This window comes from Pectinophora gossypiella, chromosome 17 (genome assembly GCF_024362695.1).
Source record: "Pectinophora gossypiella chromosome 17, ilPecGoss1.1, whole genome shotgun sequence".
NCBI classification, from domain to species: domain Eukaryota; kingdom Metazoa; phylum Arthropoda; class Insecta; order Lepidoptera; family Gelechiidae; genus Pectinophora; species Pectinophora gossypiella.
In genome coordinates this window covers 6,020,454-6,038,421 of record NC_065420.1, presented here as the reverse complement: position 1 = coordinate 6,038,421, position 17,968 = coordinate 6,020,454, and the positions used below count along the sequence as shown (strand labels likewise).

The window sequence follows — 17,968 nt, the reverse complement described above, 5'->3', positions numbered from 1 at the left end:
TAAACCACCCGTGTTTAGTCTTGGACGTTTTTGTATGAATTATGCTGGAATTCGATGGTGAGTTGAGGAATTAGTGATGTGCGTCGGTGGCTAGAGCGCAGTCGATCGATTCGCATGTCGGCACGAACGCCCGCGGCTGTATATCGGCTACTTCACATTTTGCTGCTTATTTGACATACCTAATCATTTTCATATCAACTTAGTTATTTACAATATTAGGGTTTCAAGTTTTAAATACCAAGCTTCAATTATTTTTCAGTAATATTTTTTTTTCTTGTGAGGTAAAATCCCAAGGAACTGTTCAAACGGTGTAAATTATAATAATGTTTATTGTGCTAGGTGAAATTAATTAACAATTCTAACATATGACCTGTAATTTTAGCCGTCGTAATGTATGCTCCAGAATATAATTTACGTATCCCAGTAGTTGACACCAGTTATCCAGGTTGTTATTACCAGCCTGATTTATACTTCCCAAAGATGATATCTTACCTAATGGACGGCCGATGAAATATAATGAATTAAATTGCGCCAAAATTTGGGCCAGGAGGCTTATTAGAGTGAGGCGTTTCGTGATGAGACGGTAGCCTTTCGGAATTGAATTATCTAGAATCATTTTGCAGGCCTATTTTTAAACATCCCCTCGTAATATATCACGAATTTTAGCTTAGTTTATTTATTCTCTTATAAGAACATGTGCAAGCGTTTTTATATTTGTATAGCAACGAATTTGAGATGAGTCTTGACGCCCCAAACAAAGCTTCATAAATTATTTTCGGTTCTATCTAGACAGGGAGCGTGCGCGCCCGCCTTAATAATATTTAAATTTAGAACGGCGAAGGGATGGGACATGTGTGTCGTAACGCGTTTGGCGAAATGTGATTACAGTCGGTAATTAACGACCTGCTATTTATGGCCGCAGGCGACAATTTAAATAAGTATTATTTTCTTTTCATATTCTAAATGGAACGAATATAGTCTGCATAATAAATTAATATGTTTATGGCTATTCTTAAGGCAGGATCACTAGACGGTTTCGGAATCAGGCGCTTTTGAAATAATCATTGTATTCCGTGAAAGTGTTTTACCGTTGGCCAACCATGTCATGTCCGTATTGTCCGGCCTGTTGAAATAAAGCACGCTTTCAATTGCGGACTAATTATTCCAACACGAGAAACTCATTCGGCGTCGTCCGTTTTTACGTGTAAAAAGAGATTAGTCGACTTTAACGACACGGAGTCAAAGGAGCATTGTGGCCGAGGACCGATAATGATGATACGTTAAGAAAAGTATTACATTCTGACCATAATGGGCCGTTGAAAAGAAGCGTTTCTTATAAAATTTCATTTGGATTCAGCGGCTGTCGCGCCGTGTGTCACTGCTTCTCTGCTTATGAATAAATTATGGTGGTACATTAATTTATTGATTGTTATTCAAATTGGGTTTCTCAATCGGAGGTTGGAGGTGATGCGTCTCGTCTCGCCTTTTTGTCCCCTGATGTTTTGAGGTTAACTAACGTGTGTTTTCTTTCTACCAGAGAATGAGTCTAAATGGTCGGATATTGCTTGAACAACTATGCCGTAATACATGTTACTTAGCTGCGTCATACTCAAACGATAATTCGCATAATGATTTCATTATAATGGTTCTGATTGACGGGTGGAAAATTCTCGAAATTATGATTTCATGGATCTTGTTAGCAGCTACTTTTATTTGTTAGCAATTTTAATAGTTCTAGTCAGTTGTAATAGCTGGGTGGCTGGATAACGTTATGTAAAAATATGCCTAAATAAGTTAATTAGTTGTAAAAGTTTGTATTGTGGCTCTGAATGACCCTTGACTAGGTACTGGGTTTTTGAATTGTTCTTTACAAATTCGAAATGCGTGTCAAATAATCGAGGTTTAAGAGAATAACAGATAATTAGGCACAATATACGCCAAGATGGAGCGGCGCGCGGCTGATTGGCCGAGCATCTGAAAACCGATTCATCGGCTATTACTAAGTTATTATTATTCTCGACGTTATGTCGTTTCTAAGAACTTGTAATACGTCGCCTCGACTGTTTGTAATGACAAAGGCACTTTTTATTATTTGATCGTTCGCTCGTTTCTGTTAATTGTTCCGCAGACGTGATTTTAATATATCATGCATGTTGACTGGCCTCTTTTATCGTGTATGCTAATGTATCGATTCTTGTTGAGGTATTTCTTAGCGAGGCGAGTGGTCCGCAAATGGGACATAAAACACTCGTTCTTGAGTTTTGTTTTGTTTTCACGTTACTTTTAGAACGGAATATTGAATGAAATGATTTTGTGATCGGCTTGGGGTTGCTGATGTTACTGAATCGGTTCGAGATAAACCAACAATAATAATATCTTCCTGAGAGCCTTTTGTGTGGATTCAGTAGCTGTCGAGGCAAGCGCCTCCATTAGGCCGGACCTTCACAATAGTATAGCGCGGCTCTCGAACTATACTTGTATCTCCGGTGATAACTACTTATTATGAAACCTTTTAGTTATTAATGAATGGATTATTTGAACGATTTTCCTTGATTTTCTCGGCAGGCTACTTGATTATTTCAATGAATGCCTTTACTATATTTTTTCTCAGCTATTTGAATATAAAAAAATATATTAGAACTGTTAGATTGTTTATTTTTCATTGCATAAAATATATAATTATACTAAATATATGGTAGGTATACAGGTTACAAACACCTATCTGTAGTAAAGGTCGTTGGTACAACTACGCATTTATAAGTAAGTAAGTCTGACAAAATTAGATATTACCTATTGTCCTTACTAATTGTGCTGTCAGATTTTTCTGTTATATGGAATTACCTCTATATAAAGAACAGATGACGTCATTACAAGAATGCGGCACGGCATGCGATTTTTTCAAATTAACATAATCATAAATCTACCTTCTCTATTCTGTGATAATTCCATAATTAAAACTGAAAATTCTGACAGCGCGTACGTCGCGGAAGAATTTTCATTTGCTTCCACCTTTATTCATCATAATTTCAATCCACTGGCTTTTCTGACATGTGTGCGTGCATTTTTAATAACAAAATATTATAGTATCTTACTTCCTATGATCGCCATAAAGCGATGGTGCGCTACCAGTCCTGTGTCCTCGGACCTATGATGACTGGCGTTTTCCCTCCATTTGACTTGCTGATGTATCACCGGTGGCCCAACTACCTCTTCTATTTGTTAATATTTAATAAGCACCCACAGGTCTGGTCCACGCATTCCATTATGGTAATACTATCGCCAGAAATCACCTTTTTGGATATTTTTTTATTGTGTCCACAGTATTTAAATCGTATTTAATTTTGATTGTATTCAGTCTTTTGTTGGGGGTTTGATAATGTTACTGTCATTGAGAATATATCGTATCTAAATGCTGCGACCTTTTGTTTTGCACCAGGGTGGATCAGGCTTCTATACAGGGTGTTAGTGACATCGTAACGGAAACTTTGAGGGATAATTCAGGACTTGATTCTGAGTTGATATCAAGCGGAATTTTCCGTCGCAAAAGTATGGAACGGAAAATAATTTAAAGAAACACTATAATTTTCACGAGTTTTCCGACAGAAAATTCCACTTGATACATACATACATACATACATAAACTCACGCCCGTAATCCCTAATGGGGTGGGCAGAGCCACAAGTAATCAAAGACAACTTGCAGCCACTGTTGATACGAAGTCCAAAGATGGACCACTTGATATTAACTCAGAATCATAGTTTGAATCATCCTCCCCCTCAGTATTTGTTACGATGTCACTAACAACCTGTATTTGGTTTTGAACGATGTGTGTTTACTTTACGTAACTTGCTGTGTTGTGGAATGTACAATCTCTCGATAGCATGAAACTCCTTATTGAAATATTTACATATAACGTGCTACCACTTTTGTTTTTGAAGACTTGCAAAAAAATATTACATTCATCTTTTCATTTTTAATTCCAGGTATGTCTTCAGCCTCCTATCTTCAAGTATCCTAGTTTAAATTCAGTAAGTAAATGTTATGTAAATGTTTTATAGTATAATCAAAATTACAGACAATGACTGACTTTACTTTCCAGCCCGAATGGGAAATCTGGTAAATTACGACGCTGCGATGTTTTCCTTTTATCATTTTAAAGTTCATGGTGCGAGGTTTTTATTTAGGAGTTTGAGACTATATTATGCATTTTTCTATCTGAGTGGCGGATATGTCTTAGCTCGGTAAGCCCTAGGCTACATATTTAAGTATCAGTCGCTCCTTTCTCAGCACCCATCATACAGACTATAACTTGAATTAAGCTTATTGACAACTTTTATTTCAATCAAAGACACATATGTATGATGCGTGTGGTGCAGTGCCATCATTTGCGCAAGCCTTAAGTGAAGAATATAATATTTAGGTTTAAAGTACATATTTTGAATTAATTCTTGTTATCATCAATGCTTTCTTGGTGACGATTGCCACCCCTGATATAATTATGGCCGCCATAGGCCCAGGCCTAACTGGGTCTTAGGGCAAATTCGCCCGAAAAAGTCCTATTTCTAGAATATTCGTGCACATGTTAACACCTTTAATGGAACTGACAAAGAACACCTTTTATGATAGTGCTATTTAATTATTTATTTCAACAGTCATAACGCTGTTATTACCCTGCTTGGTCAAACGGTGGTCATTAGACCACACGTAGAGTGAGTAATTATGTGACAATATTATAAGAGAGAAAAAGAGATAGCAAGATTTAAGAGGACAAACATGTGGGGGCGATTCCAACGTAACACGGTAGTGAGGTAGACCCTCCAGTCAAGGAGTTTGAGGACTCGATTTGGGAGGCCTCTTCGGAAGTAACGGATTTCTTTACGATAATAAGTGTCGTTGGTAAGGCGAGTCTTTATTAGATAGAATTGTCAATCTTTAAAATGATAGCCACTTTAAATTTATTACGTGATGCATGAAAAAGCTTTAGAAACGGTAATTCTTAACATAACCTAAGATTTCAAATTGCTTTTGATTGCGCTGTCCGCAGCCCTCGCTCATAACAACACTTATTTCGAAAAATATAAATGCGGCATTCATCATAATAATGTCTGAAGACACATGATCGCTCCAACTGGTGTTGGTACGTGTGCTAACGTGTGCGGCCCCGCCCCTTCCTGTCGCTTCACCCCCGCTGCGCGCGCGCTCATCCGCGAAGTACGCACACCGCGCAACTATTGCCATCGTTAAATTTTACTCACTTTCCTACACTAAAAGGGCACCTGTAGCAATAATTTTCTCATCTTCATCTGCATTTTGCTTGTCAAAGGCAAGTTTTGTTCTCAGTACCAAAATAGACACGGCACAAGTAATGCGAATTTGACTGCATAGGTAGGTAGAATAAACAATAATAGTTAGTATAGAAGTGACACTCTTCGCCCCGCACCAAGAGCTTGAATTAAGTTTCTCAGCCATCCAACAGTACACGGCAGATTTTTCTATGAAGTGTCCAGGCTGTGCTGTAATTGAGTATCTACATAATTGCTTTCGGAAGACACAGTTCAAAGTTGCTTCTCTTCAATGTTGATGATCCTCAACTGTCACATCTTTCTCGGGCAATATTTACTTTTTGCAACTCCTTGAGCTCCGTGTGACATTTATTATGTTTTCATACAGTGCCGTCGTAATAAAAATGTAAATCCGTGTGAGTTACTGCCGTCCCGTCGTCGCGTGAGCTACCGGTCCATTGTCACCCACGCAGCTTCTGTATTGTTTACTAGTTTAATTCACTCGTGTTTCTCATCAAGTACTTCCTCTCTGCCTCCATTCACTACTTCATCTATTCTTGTAACGATATCTTTACATCTGTCTTTACTTTTATTACTCTCACCTAATGGGCAATTACCATTTTCATCTGGCAATTTGATCTCTCTTGTAAGTATACATATGTAAAATGTTCCTTTACAATGCTTATGATTTGTCGGGTTAAAGTCTGGCGTTTATTTTATATGTGTGTTTATTAAGACATTATAGTAAGTAAAGTAAAGTCGGCCATAAAAGTGCCCGACGCGTTATAAAAGAGTTTAAAACTTTTTCAAATTCGAAATCGAATGAATCGAAGAAAGAACTCGTAAAGTTGACACATTCGACTTCCTTCACCCGGAAATGAATACGTCATGTTACGCCCCGAGTGCATATCAAACTATGTGACGTTTGCGTTCAAAAGCTACTAGTTTACCTGTAAAGTATACTAAGTGCTATAGTGTTGTTCTAGGGACCGATGTTGACGCGCGACCGTGTGTGGTCCAAACCCCGGCATGTGGACACAAACAAAACGTTACAACTCCATCAAACGCAGGAATCACATTCAATCTTAACAACGTATGTGAAGGTTCAAACTTTGTTGAGTTAATAGATGCTTGTTAGGCTGTAGATTCAAATGTTTGGCTAAATAAGACAGTGTTGCTGTTGAAAAAACGAAGGATAATAGCGAAAGTGTTAAGTCGGGTAGTTTGTTCACTCTCCGTAAACATGGCAATAAATTTGATTTTTGTTTCTGGAAATCGGTACGTTGGATGCAAATTGGGCCAAATTGCAGGAGGATGCGCAGAGTCGAGTGCAGACGGCACGCCAGACGCGGCGTGGGCGCACCATTGTATTCTGCGCCCGCGACACAATCCACACGTTATTACGCGTTCAGGGTGACGCACGTTTAATTAGATCATTGTTAGTTGCGTTATTCAACAAACCTGATTGTGCTGAATGTGATTAAATATCCTGCCCGGTTACTGATTTCTAATATAGATCGAATACAAAACAGACTTTATCGTGCCGTTTACAAAATTTGTTACGCATTTAAATTTTGTTGTCTGTCACTGTCATATGTATAATTAAAATCTGACAGATGTCTTATTGTCTTGCGATACCGCTATCCTTAAAGTAGGTAGTTGCGTGCAGTTACTTTACGTATGTTATTAATTATTTTTGTCCATGCTCCCGAACGAAAAAAATAATCGAGAAACTGGTCTCGATGTACTTACTTGTAATAAAATTCAAATAAGGTTTTAATCTATCAACATGGCGGCGGATGGCCATTAATAAGCTAATGACAGGTGAGTTTGACAGCTGGTTATCGCGCCATCTAGTGGCAACAGTTTAATATTGGACACGTTACTCTACGTCAAAACGTTATGATAGGCGCTCGGTTACTCTTTTTGATTTAGTGCCCCTCGCGTTGAGAACTGCATTGATTTATCAATTATTTAAGGCATGCGAGTTTGGTATTTTTAAGGCACGATCTTACTTTCATGTCATACCTTTTGAAATTAATCATTAATTATATTGTTCGATGCGCATTTCATATTATCTGATTTAGCCGAGTAATAATTTAATATCGATCCAAATATATCTAGATCTACATGATAAAAAATTCGAATTATGTTAAAAAGAATGGTCATTTACCCAAGTCCATTCTACACTATGAGTGATGTAATGTCCTGAATCGTTCTAAGACTGAACAATTATGTTCTGTTCATTATGAACTAAGTGGAATCAAATAGCCTAGGACCTAGGTAGCTTGGTGTAATATCTAGTAGCTCTGGTGTGATATGGAAACATCAGCAAGACGGGATTAATAAGCCGCGAATGCGGTCGGTCAGGCATTGTTTGTTAATCGTGCGCGGGCGCACACAGCGGGGCGCGGTCCATTATGAAGGAGCGGAACTGCCGCGCTGGTGGATTTCTTATTTGTCACCTCTCTGTTTTGATAGCTTGGAGTTTTTCTCCGGTTTTAGTGTTTTTTTTATAAAAAAATAAAAATATAATGCGTAGATCGAGCGGGTGTGAGTTCGGTTTCACACTTAGCGATCACGGCTAAGTTTCCGATTTGTATATTTCGAAGGTTGGGTTTTGTAGAACTTTTCAAGGCGGATCAGATTATATTTTGAGTTTTGATACAATAATGATTATGATATCAGCATCCAATGGTTTTGTATCATTTCTCTGGTATGTTTAATCGAAGATCAATTTTGATGTGTAATATCTATCATATTCAATTTTCGTATAGGAATGATGTCTTTGAATTCATTATGATTTATTCATATCTAACCCACTATTGATACGAAATATTTCAATACAATGATAGTTGACAGATCGGTCGTGTTCGATTACAAACTTCTCTTATTTTCCTTTTGGTTTTTGTGTGCGTTTTTTATTTATTTTTTCATTCGATTCGAGGTTATTTGGTTATCGGGAAGGGTTCATATTGATTTTGGAGATGACTGTTTATTCTGATGGGTGACGCCTTTGAGTGGATGGTTTAAAAAGTGTGCCTTTATGTTAAATGGGATTCATTTTCTATCACAGATATGTTGATGTTTTGTTCAGCTTTTCTCTTTTGATCTGCTTTTAATTATTTTCAGCTAAACTGCCGAAATTATCGTATCATCAGTAGATTTAGTAACTTTACATCATTAGGTTCCTCTAAAGTGTAGTAGTCCAATATAAAAATAATTACTAATAAATAATGTAATGATATATAATTACACGCTTACTCTGAGAAATTATCAATAGGCAAGGCATCTACAAAAGAAGTTTTGCACTCATTTCATAAACATAATCTTTTGAAATACTGATAGCTTTGTTCTTGATTAAAAAACAATTGATATATTGCAGTTCTATAACGATGTATAGGAATATTATCAATAAAAGGAAGTCTCACGAGAATCATTTATTACACCTACTTATTACGGACTATTTCATTGTTTTTCCAAGGTTTCTTAGTCCCTGTCTCACGTAATGTAGTTTTTATTACAAGTACATATTTATAATTACCGATATAGGTAGGATGGTTGAGAATCATTTGTAATGCAATTAAATTAATTTCAATAGAATTAGCTGCAATATGCGAAAATATGAATGCAAAAATATGCACCAAGCTCCTTTGAGTCATTACTTTAAATACGTTTTTCTTTATGAACATACAACAGACATACAGATGCTAACAATATTTGAATACGAGCTTCAGAAATAAAGGCATCAGTAAGCAGAACACTAACTTAAAAAAAAAGAAATGAACTCTCCATAACATTTTTATAGATGAGTAATGTCAATCGTCGTTTAGGAGCGCGCATTTGCTTGTACTTAGATTTATTAATGATGTCAGTGTTTCGATAAGTGCCACCACGAGAACTCCTGCGCAGAACATTGATTGATAAATGGGAGATCTCAATCGAGGCTCGATTGATTTATGTCGATGTAACGATGAACATCGAGCTACTATTGTCAGGGAACATTCCTGTGATCATATTTTGCAGGATGGTCAACCGTATCGAGTGGAATGACTTTGAAACGTTATTTTAATATTGTTTTGGACTGGTATTTTATTGGTATTGACTTTTGTTGTGATAGCTACAACTTAGGGTGTTTTAGAAATTTGCGTAGCTCGTTTTGAAGTTGATGAAGCTTTCGCTGTTCAATGGAGATAATAATTACAGAGTTACATGTAGTTTAAATATTTGCAAAGTTTCAAATATTTCTCAGTTGCGTTACAATGTAATGTCGGCTTCGACACAAATGAACAAACATTACAAATTCAATATTAAGTAGTCTTAGAAGCGTTCGTTAAGTTCTTCCATTGTTTTAATTTTATCAACTTCAGATAACATTTCAGAATATCTGTTGTTTTTCACGTTCATTTGCTTGTTTCTCCGGGCATGTCGTAAAATCCGATACAGAGATTGTGTCGCTTCTATCGTAACGGGCAATTGTTATGGCTGACCTCTTATCACATCCTTATCCTTCGGTTCATCATTAACATCTTAGGACTACGTATCAACAGTGTCTGCAAGTTGTCTTTGACTACTTGTAGCACTGCCCACCCCACTAGGATTACGGGCGTGAATTTATGTATCTATGTTGATTTTTTACCATTTTGCAAATAATTGACAATATTGGTGAAAAGCACTAGGTTATACAGCCAATACATTTTCTATTCGAAAACGCGATTGAACATTACAAAGTTTCTGTAGGTTTCTCTGACCTGCGGTTTGGACGTTAGTTTCCTGGACAGGGTTTATAGCTGCTCAAACCCTGGGTAATTAACTTGTGGTCTAACCACGTTTTATTACCTTATATACCTTTAACTGCGTCACGCGCCCATTGTCCTAGTATCTGTTCTTATGAAATACTCAACAATGTAACCGATAGCATTAACTATTAAATTACTTTGCTTAATAGTCCATGGATGTATGAAATTATTGTGTTTAATTGTTATTTGCGTAGGATCACTGCTAAAGCATGCGATTTATCTTCTTTTCGTCACTACACTAAGATGCTTAGACACTAGCATCTTGCTAGTGGTGTTCTTATTTTGTTGTTTTTAGGATCGATATTGTGATGTTTCGTATAAAATTATACTTACGACTGTTTTTTCTTCAAAGCTTTCCTTATTTTTGGTTATAATTTATATCACGACCAGCTTTCTGTCAATCAACTCGAAACCGTCCGAAACTTTGTAAACGACGCAAAACTTGATTTCTCTAAATATTCTTCCAAGAATCAAACTATGACGTCTGGATGTAGACAATAAGATTTACGTTTTACATATTTACGACGGATTCTTTGATTTGTGGTATTATTGCAAATGTCAACGCTAATGTCAACGACGATACTCGTAAATATAATTTCGGTAAAAACCCCGACTGAGGAGACATTGACTTTTATTTGGCAGTATGCTGCGTATTTCCCTTGAGCGGGAGATTTTTCCTATCTATTGCTTCGCCTGTCCTCGTTACATGCTTCAGTAAATACAAGCTCAAATGACGTGACAAATTCATCCATAAGCGGCGTGGCCTACGCTATCCACAAAGGAAATGACACAACTTGGCCATCTTTTATTCAAATACTGCGGAGACCACATCCGTTTGGCGCCTCCATTGATCGGACATCGTCAATAGACAGCTCCGACCAAATTAACTTAACGATCAGAAACTCATTTCACATCACAATTTGAACTCTATGTGTTAGATAATTAAACTAACATGTTCATTACGTTCTTTCAATGAACCGTATTCGTAAGTCGGTCTCGAAGTGTGGATGTTCTAAGATGGACACAGATGGACGTCTTATACCACGTTATGTTTGCTATTCACAATCTGCTTTACACGCTGTTGTGAACTTGAATGTGTTGTTATAAGATAACGTGTTGAATTTAAATGTGCATTACTAAAATGTTGATTTAATACAGACGTTTACGTCAGGTTTATGGTTTAGCTATATGCTATGTACTCGGAAAATCTAAAAATATCTTCTTATTAACTATACCAATAGTACATCGTAAATAATCGTCAACTCTTGACAATCCTGTTTCAGTATTACATTTATAAAGACTGCAAAGGGATACTTAAGACATAATTCATAGACCTTCCCAAATAAAATGTTGATACATCTCATTTAAATTTTGCTAGTGGGCATAATAAGAATTAGTGATGTCATTTACTGAATATCTTGGATATTTCCCTTCAGATGAGTCAGTACAAACACGAGACATCACAAAGGCTTTATACGTGATGATCGTTGTTTGCAGGTTTGCAGAATAAGCGGATAACGTCAACAAAAGGAAGCTTTGCGTTTGTATGACACTTTTATGTTACCCCGAAGGTAGGGTTGACCTTACGCGATGGACGAATCGATTCTGATTGATGCATTCCGATGGGGTCACAAATAGTGTTCTCACCCGGCCCAGTTTGTAGTTCCACTTAACGCACAAGGTTCGATCGTTTGTAAACGACACGTACATTTTAAAAGTTTCCCCGAAGTATCACCCGCCGGCCGCGGCGCGCCTACACACGCGACGCTATAAAAGCGATCGATTATTACCTATTTGTGTGAAAAGCGGAAGGAATAGGGCTTGTAAAGCGGCCACAAGGTGTGTTACAAGCACGAGCCGCGTCCGCCGTGTCGCTCGTGAGAAAAGTCAATATTGACGGCGAGCGTTTGCTACGCTTCGAAATTGTCTCAACGATTTCGATATTTTCCAATCTCAAACAGTCTGCGGCGGCCCGGCCTCCACTCGTCGATCAGCCGGTCATTAATTGCCGCGTGTTGCACGGTCGGCTCTTCGGCATGTCGGACTTGCATCACGCGGCAAAAAGTCTCCGTAAACATCGATTCATTATCTCGATCGTAATGTTAAAGAACTCGTCTTTATTTGCGCTTTCTACGCATAAATAAATATTATGTATAAAGGTATATTGATGGCGAGGAATCTGGCACGCGTCAATCAAACGGAACGTACACGAAACCCAGCGATTTGTCACTCCGCCATTTTGAGTCATTGACAATAACGGCCGCCATTTTGGTGACAATAATTAACAGATAGACATCTTCGTCTGTCCGCTTTCTAGTTTTTGTTTTCTAAAATAATTATCATCACAATAAGCGACACGATCTCTTTTTACTTACCGCTGTTGCGGTATTTTGAATAAAATTAAGCGGCCAAATGATTTTGAATTCAACAGAGACGGTACGGTTGGAATGAGCATCTATTAGAAACTAGTGGAACAAATGCTTATTTAAGTTATTTTAAACAATTACAGCTAGCATCGTTTGCGGCATCATTGCATAAATTTGTACACGTCAAAGGTTTTTCTAAAAGAATGTATTGATTTCGTCTTTAGCTCTACAAAGGTTTAAATTATCTTTGAGCAATTTCTGCATTGTGTGTATGGTTTTGTTGAGCAAACAAAGTATGAGTTGGCTAGTGGACATAATATGATTTGAATGCTGAAATGTTTCAGCGGAGTATTTGAAGCGTTAAACAGGTGTTAGCGCGAGTGAGCGGTGCGCTCGCGCCGCGCCGCCGCCGCGCGCCGCGACCACGGCAATGGCATGTCATGCGCCGCGTCGCCGTCACGCCGTCAATGGGTCAGGTTATTTACCTCTCCTTATCACCTTTTGTTTTGCTCAAATACTTGGCTCATTTCGAACGGCAGTTATAGCTTCCTGACAAGTTCGTAGTATTATTTGCCATGAAACAATTTACGTTTCGCATTTACGAGTTACGAACCGAAAAGTATTCTAATGTAACATCAAAACAGTCAATGAAAAAGGAAAGAATTTTGTTGTATTGTTTGCACAAGATATCGCTGGAGATCGAAGTGAAATAGAAGAAGCCTGAGGTATTGGAAGGGCTAACAATAAACGCATCGGCGGGCGATCGGCGATACAGGTCCTTGTGTCCACATTAGCATCTCGAGGCAGGAGTGTGTGCAAACAGCGAGGGTCATCTGATGAAATGTTCAAAGGCTTTTAGTTCCCGAGAATTATTAAATGAAGCCCCAGGATCGTAATGTAAACACCGAGTGTTTGTCGAGGCAAGAACCTGTTGCTTTGTCGAGGTTTGATGCATGCTTCGGCTTATTGGCGGTTATTTTACGTGTGCTAATGTTAATGTTACTGCAGCAGTTAATGCGGCAACATTGTGACACGCTGGAGACCTATCGTCTCAGACAGTCGTAGAGATAGCGCTTTGTGTGTTCCTTTGTTTGCGTTTATTCCACCCTTTGATGGCTACTTTTGCGGACTGTTGATTCTCGAAATTATAGTACTGCCTATAAATCCTTTTGAATTGACTCTTACAATTCTACAAAGTCGTCCCTTGGTCTCGGGACATTGACGGTTTTACGACTGATTAGTGCAAATATTATACCTAAAGCACATTGTTGAATCGCCGATCCCTCGATTACGCAAACGCGCTAGCAGATTTCCCTTCGACGTCAACAATACGTTGCACACATGAGTGTCGCAAGAGCTTCGCGAACACCAGATATGTGGATATCTAGGCAAATACACGGTGCAGCAGGCGTTTAGGTAAATAACCAGGTAGCAGGCTCGCATCCCGGGTGCTAACACTGCTAATGTGTGGACAAAGCTCGTGACGGATCCCGCTAATAAATGTTCCAGGGAGCGCGGATGCGCGAACATTTCCATCACGTTGCTCACAGGAATACGTCCTCTTTTTGCTCTGTGAATTTTCACAAACTTAGTTAAGACACTCGGCAATATGCTGAGAACATGAAAACAGTTATGAGACCAAATTTGATGCGTAAATGTTCTTACATTGATATAACTACGTCTTCAAATCACACCTGCCCACATCTCTATCGGCATTAACAAATGTTTAGTATTTTATTACCTACTTCTCATATTTGCTTTGAATACCAAACAAGTTAAGTACACGACATCTTTCATTGCAAGTTTCTATTTGATTTCGCCTCATAAAATATACTCGCATAGACACGATTATGATTTCTATCACAAATATTACATTGTATGGAACATCGACTTCTCTGAAAGCAAGTAGTGTTATTTGCTTCAATAACCTGTGTTGTATCATTTGCATAAGGTTTGTTTTTGTGTGGGTTATCTGTAAGTCGCGTAATAGTTAAGGCTACCACTTCTGTGTCATCAGCATAGAGTCGTGATTCCTTCGGTGTATCTTGTTCCTTATCTGCGTTGATATCAGCAACTTGCGGTGTTGGTCTATATCTTTAAATTGGCTCGAGTATCTACGTCGTTTGGGTTGAGTTTCGTGCAAGGTGTAGTTTGGTAAAAGGCGTTAATCAATGGCGTGTCCTCCCGCTGCTCGCGGCCGGCGGACCGGGCGAGGTGCTTCGGGATTCTTCTGAGAACACCATCAAATTCATTCCGTGTTTGTCCAAATCATAAGCGGGCTGCCTGTTTTGTTTAATAGTTCCGATGGATGGATTTTTTCACTTTTCCTTTCTCTGTTAGGCCAGTAGTTTAATTTGGAGCATAACACAATACTACTTTGTTGTTTTTTACTTGAATTACTTGTTTAAAGTTTGTACAGATCACCAAACACATTATGTGGGTATCAAGGTACAGCCACGTATATACATGGAAGATGTGCTAACTGATGGTGAAATTCCGGTCATTTATGTTGACTCATCCAATATTTATCACATCATGTGGACTTTACCTTTTCATCGGCCCAGTAAACAACTTACAGTTAATATTATATTATAAAATCACGAGAGGGATTTCATAAAAGCGTCCGATTCTGTTTGCTTGGGCATTAGCGCGGGTTGTGCTAACGTTATCCTACTTATCGACATGCGCAACCGACTCTTGACAACTCATATGTATTTACAGTTTCTCATTCAATAACAATACAATAACGCTTTAGTATGTCAACTCTTCGCTGATTTCAGACTGAATCTTCGGGGTGGACGAACTCGGCGCAACTGCCTAAGTGGCTCATTTTATTGATATAACGTTTAAATAAAATTGTGGTTGGCTTAAAAAGTAATAAAAGGCGAACGGAATTCAGTAGCAGTCTGGAACCATGAGAAAGCGAAGTTGAATAAAATGACATGCCAATCAAGGGTTCGATATTAGGCGTGAACCGGGTTCCGCACGTTCTCTTCATTTATATCAATAATGTATTAAGTAATATATTGTGAAAATAACTTGCTGCAATCTTTGAGATAACCATTTTTATAGAAAAAATATATTCGTACCTTGCTTACCGTACCTAGTACTTAGTCAGAAATTTATTCGATGGAAAAAAATTCGTTGATGTTGATTGTCAATATGTTAATATTTGTAAAAATTCACAAACGAACTTTGAAACATGTAATAACAGAGGGCATATATATATAAAATAATAATATTTATCCGTGATTGCGGATGGAAGGAACCCTGATTCGAGCGAGGGAGGATTGCGTGTCGTTCGACGCTGAGCGTTTATCCGAACGAAACATTTCACCGATAATAACTCCACACAATATAATAATGCGAATAATAAATAAAAATGGAAATAAAATAATAATTTAAATGTCGTAATTGTGGGCCGCGGGCCGTCGGCGGTGCGCGGGCAAAACGCACTCTTTTCAACCGACGATTTGATTGCAGCTCGCCGTATTCTTATTGATTCCGCTCACTGCAACCGGGCCCAGAGTGCACCCACGGGTTCCACCTTCATTACGTGTGTAACTTCTGTGTAATGAACTATTGTAAGACTCGTAATGCGTAGCTTTCTGAACAACGAATTGCTCGTACAAAACCAACGTAGTATTTTTTTTTTGGCGTTATTTTGCAACGTGGACAACAAAGCGCTGCAATGAAGTTTTTAATTTAGCAATTTAAACAGACTTATTGCGATAAACGCTTTTATGGTGGTCTTGCTATTTCCAAGTCACTTACTCTAAAATGTTTTGTGATTTATCGATGTATGCTTATCTACATACCGATTACCAATGAACCATGCTCCACTAAAACGCAGGAGCCTAACGCAATACATTCAGAAAACATATGAAAGGAAGTTGGCGATGTCTTCAAATCCATTACAGCATTACATGCATCGTTAAAGACAATTCTGTCACCAACATAATAGCAGCCGGAGGCGACAATCGTGGGCGCCATATGTTAGCAATGTCGTTATCACACAAACAATTTTAAATTTAATTCCAATACCTCGGGCAATAACTGCCAATAACATATACAAAACCACAAAGGATATTATGCTTATTAAATTTATACTTGGAAAACAAAACAATATAATGATTAAGAGAAATACTGAATCGGTAATCAAGGAAGATTACAAATTACAATGTTTGTTGTTGAGCTATTAATTCGTATTAAGTGTTTAGATTTTGTTGCGTGATTACTCGTAGACGATATTGTAAACAGCAATATTAAAGTATTTCATTGCCTTGAAATAGTTTTTGTATTATTGGAGGTGTTTTTTAATTTGTTTACCTCCAATGTTCTATGGACAGCTGAAACAATAAAGCATTTGACTTCAGTTCAAAAAGATATATACGTACCTATGTACATTTTCTTCATCGTAAAACTAAGGTAATAATAGATGTTTTGCCTAAACTTTTCGGTCATTTTTACCATAGCTTTCTTCTTATTGTTAGACGTAGTATTACGTACCTGTAGTAAGCACTATTTCCGAAGCTTTTGTTTAATAAATAAACTTACCAAGTATAGAATAATGAGGTTGTTCAAAATATAATGAATATTGCAATGGTCTTGGTCGTAGTCGTAAGGAAATGTAGTGAATATAAATTGTCTCGCAGTACGGAGATTCTCGTCATAAATAACATCAAGACATTTATTTCCTTCTCTGACATTGATCTAATACTAGAACCCAGTATTTATTAATACCTCAATTGAATATTACCCGTAAATAGGTAAGTGTCCTAGACTTGGACTGTGTCACGCCACACTTACCGCGCTACTTCGTCGGCTTTTAAGATAATTGCAAGAATTTTTCCACATTATATTACTTATTGTTTATTTGTAAGTTATTTGAGGCCTGACGCCTCAGCCATTTATCTGTAATTGTCGGTTCCAGTCCAGCAGGTGCTTGCAGTTTCATTTCAAAGAATGCCGCGCTATTAAACATGCTTTATAATTCGAATCACAAGAAACCTGCAAGCAATTCCATAATATGTATCTCAGGATCACTACCAAGAGTGACTGCTAGCTGTGGTTTGTATCAGAAAGTATATAAAGGTCATTTGAGCTTTATGTGTTTTAACAAAAAATATAAATGCGAAAATTCTTGAAAATTCGTTTATTAGTTGATTGTTAAGTCACTGTTGCTGTGGTACACTGGCTTGCTTCTCAAACGGGGAGCGCCGGCCGGTTCGAACCTCAGAATCGGAATTACACTAATGATTTATTTTAAGTGCAGTTTCCGCTTACACACTTGTCTTGGTCATTATAGACGAGACACGGGTCACCACCTATCACGTTGGTCCAACAGAAATCTCGATGAAGTGTGGGTACTTAGTTAATCTTGTGATGGATGTACGGTCATGAGTACTAATATGTCACATTAACTTTTTTGACAAATAAAACCGTAAGTCTTACTAAATTCCAAATATGATAGTGCGACAGGGTTCTAAAGTGGGTAAGTACATAATATTGCTTATGACTG

The 17,968-nt window shown here is 37.8% G+C and overlaps 1 protein-coding gene across 5 annotated transcripts in view; it reads left to right on the top strand.

The window, feature by feature from the left end:
• Nucleotides 1–17,968, top strand: part of LOC126374347 (protein dead ringer) — a 150,971-nt gene that overhangs the window by 27,584 nt on the left and 105,419 nt on the right. For 4 of the 5 annotated variants that reach the window (XM_050020946.1, XM_050020947.1, XM_050020948.1 and 1 more), the window contains exon 2: nucleotides 3,984–4,028. The exons of the other annotated variant lie outside the window; for it this stretch is intronic. In XM_050020946.1, the coding sequence (XP_049876903.1) occupies nucleotides 3,984–4,028 (45 nt within the window). The remainder of the gene's footprint in view (nucleotides 1–3,983; nucleotides 4,029–17,968) is intronic. 5 annotated transcript variants of the gene reach the window in all.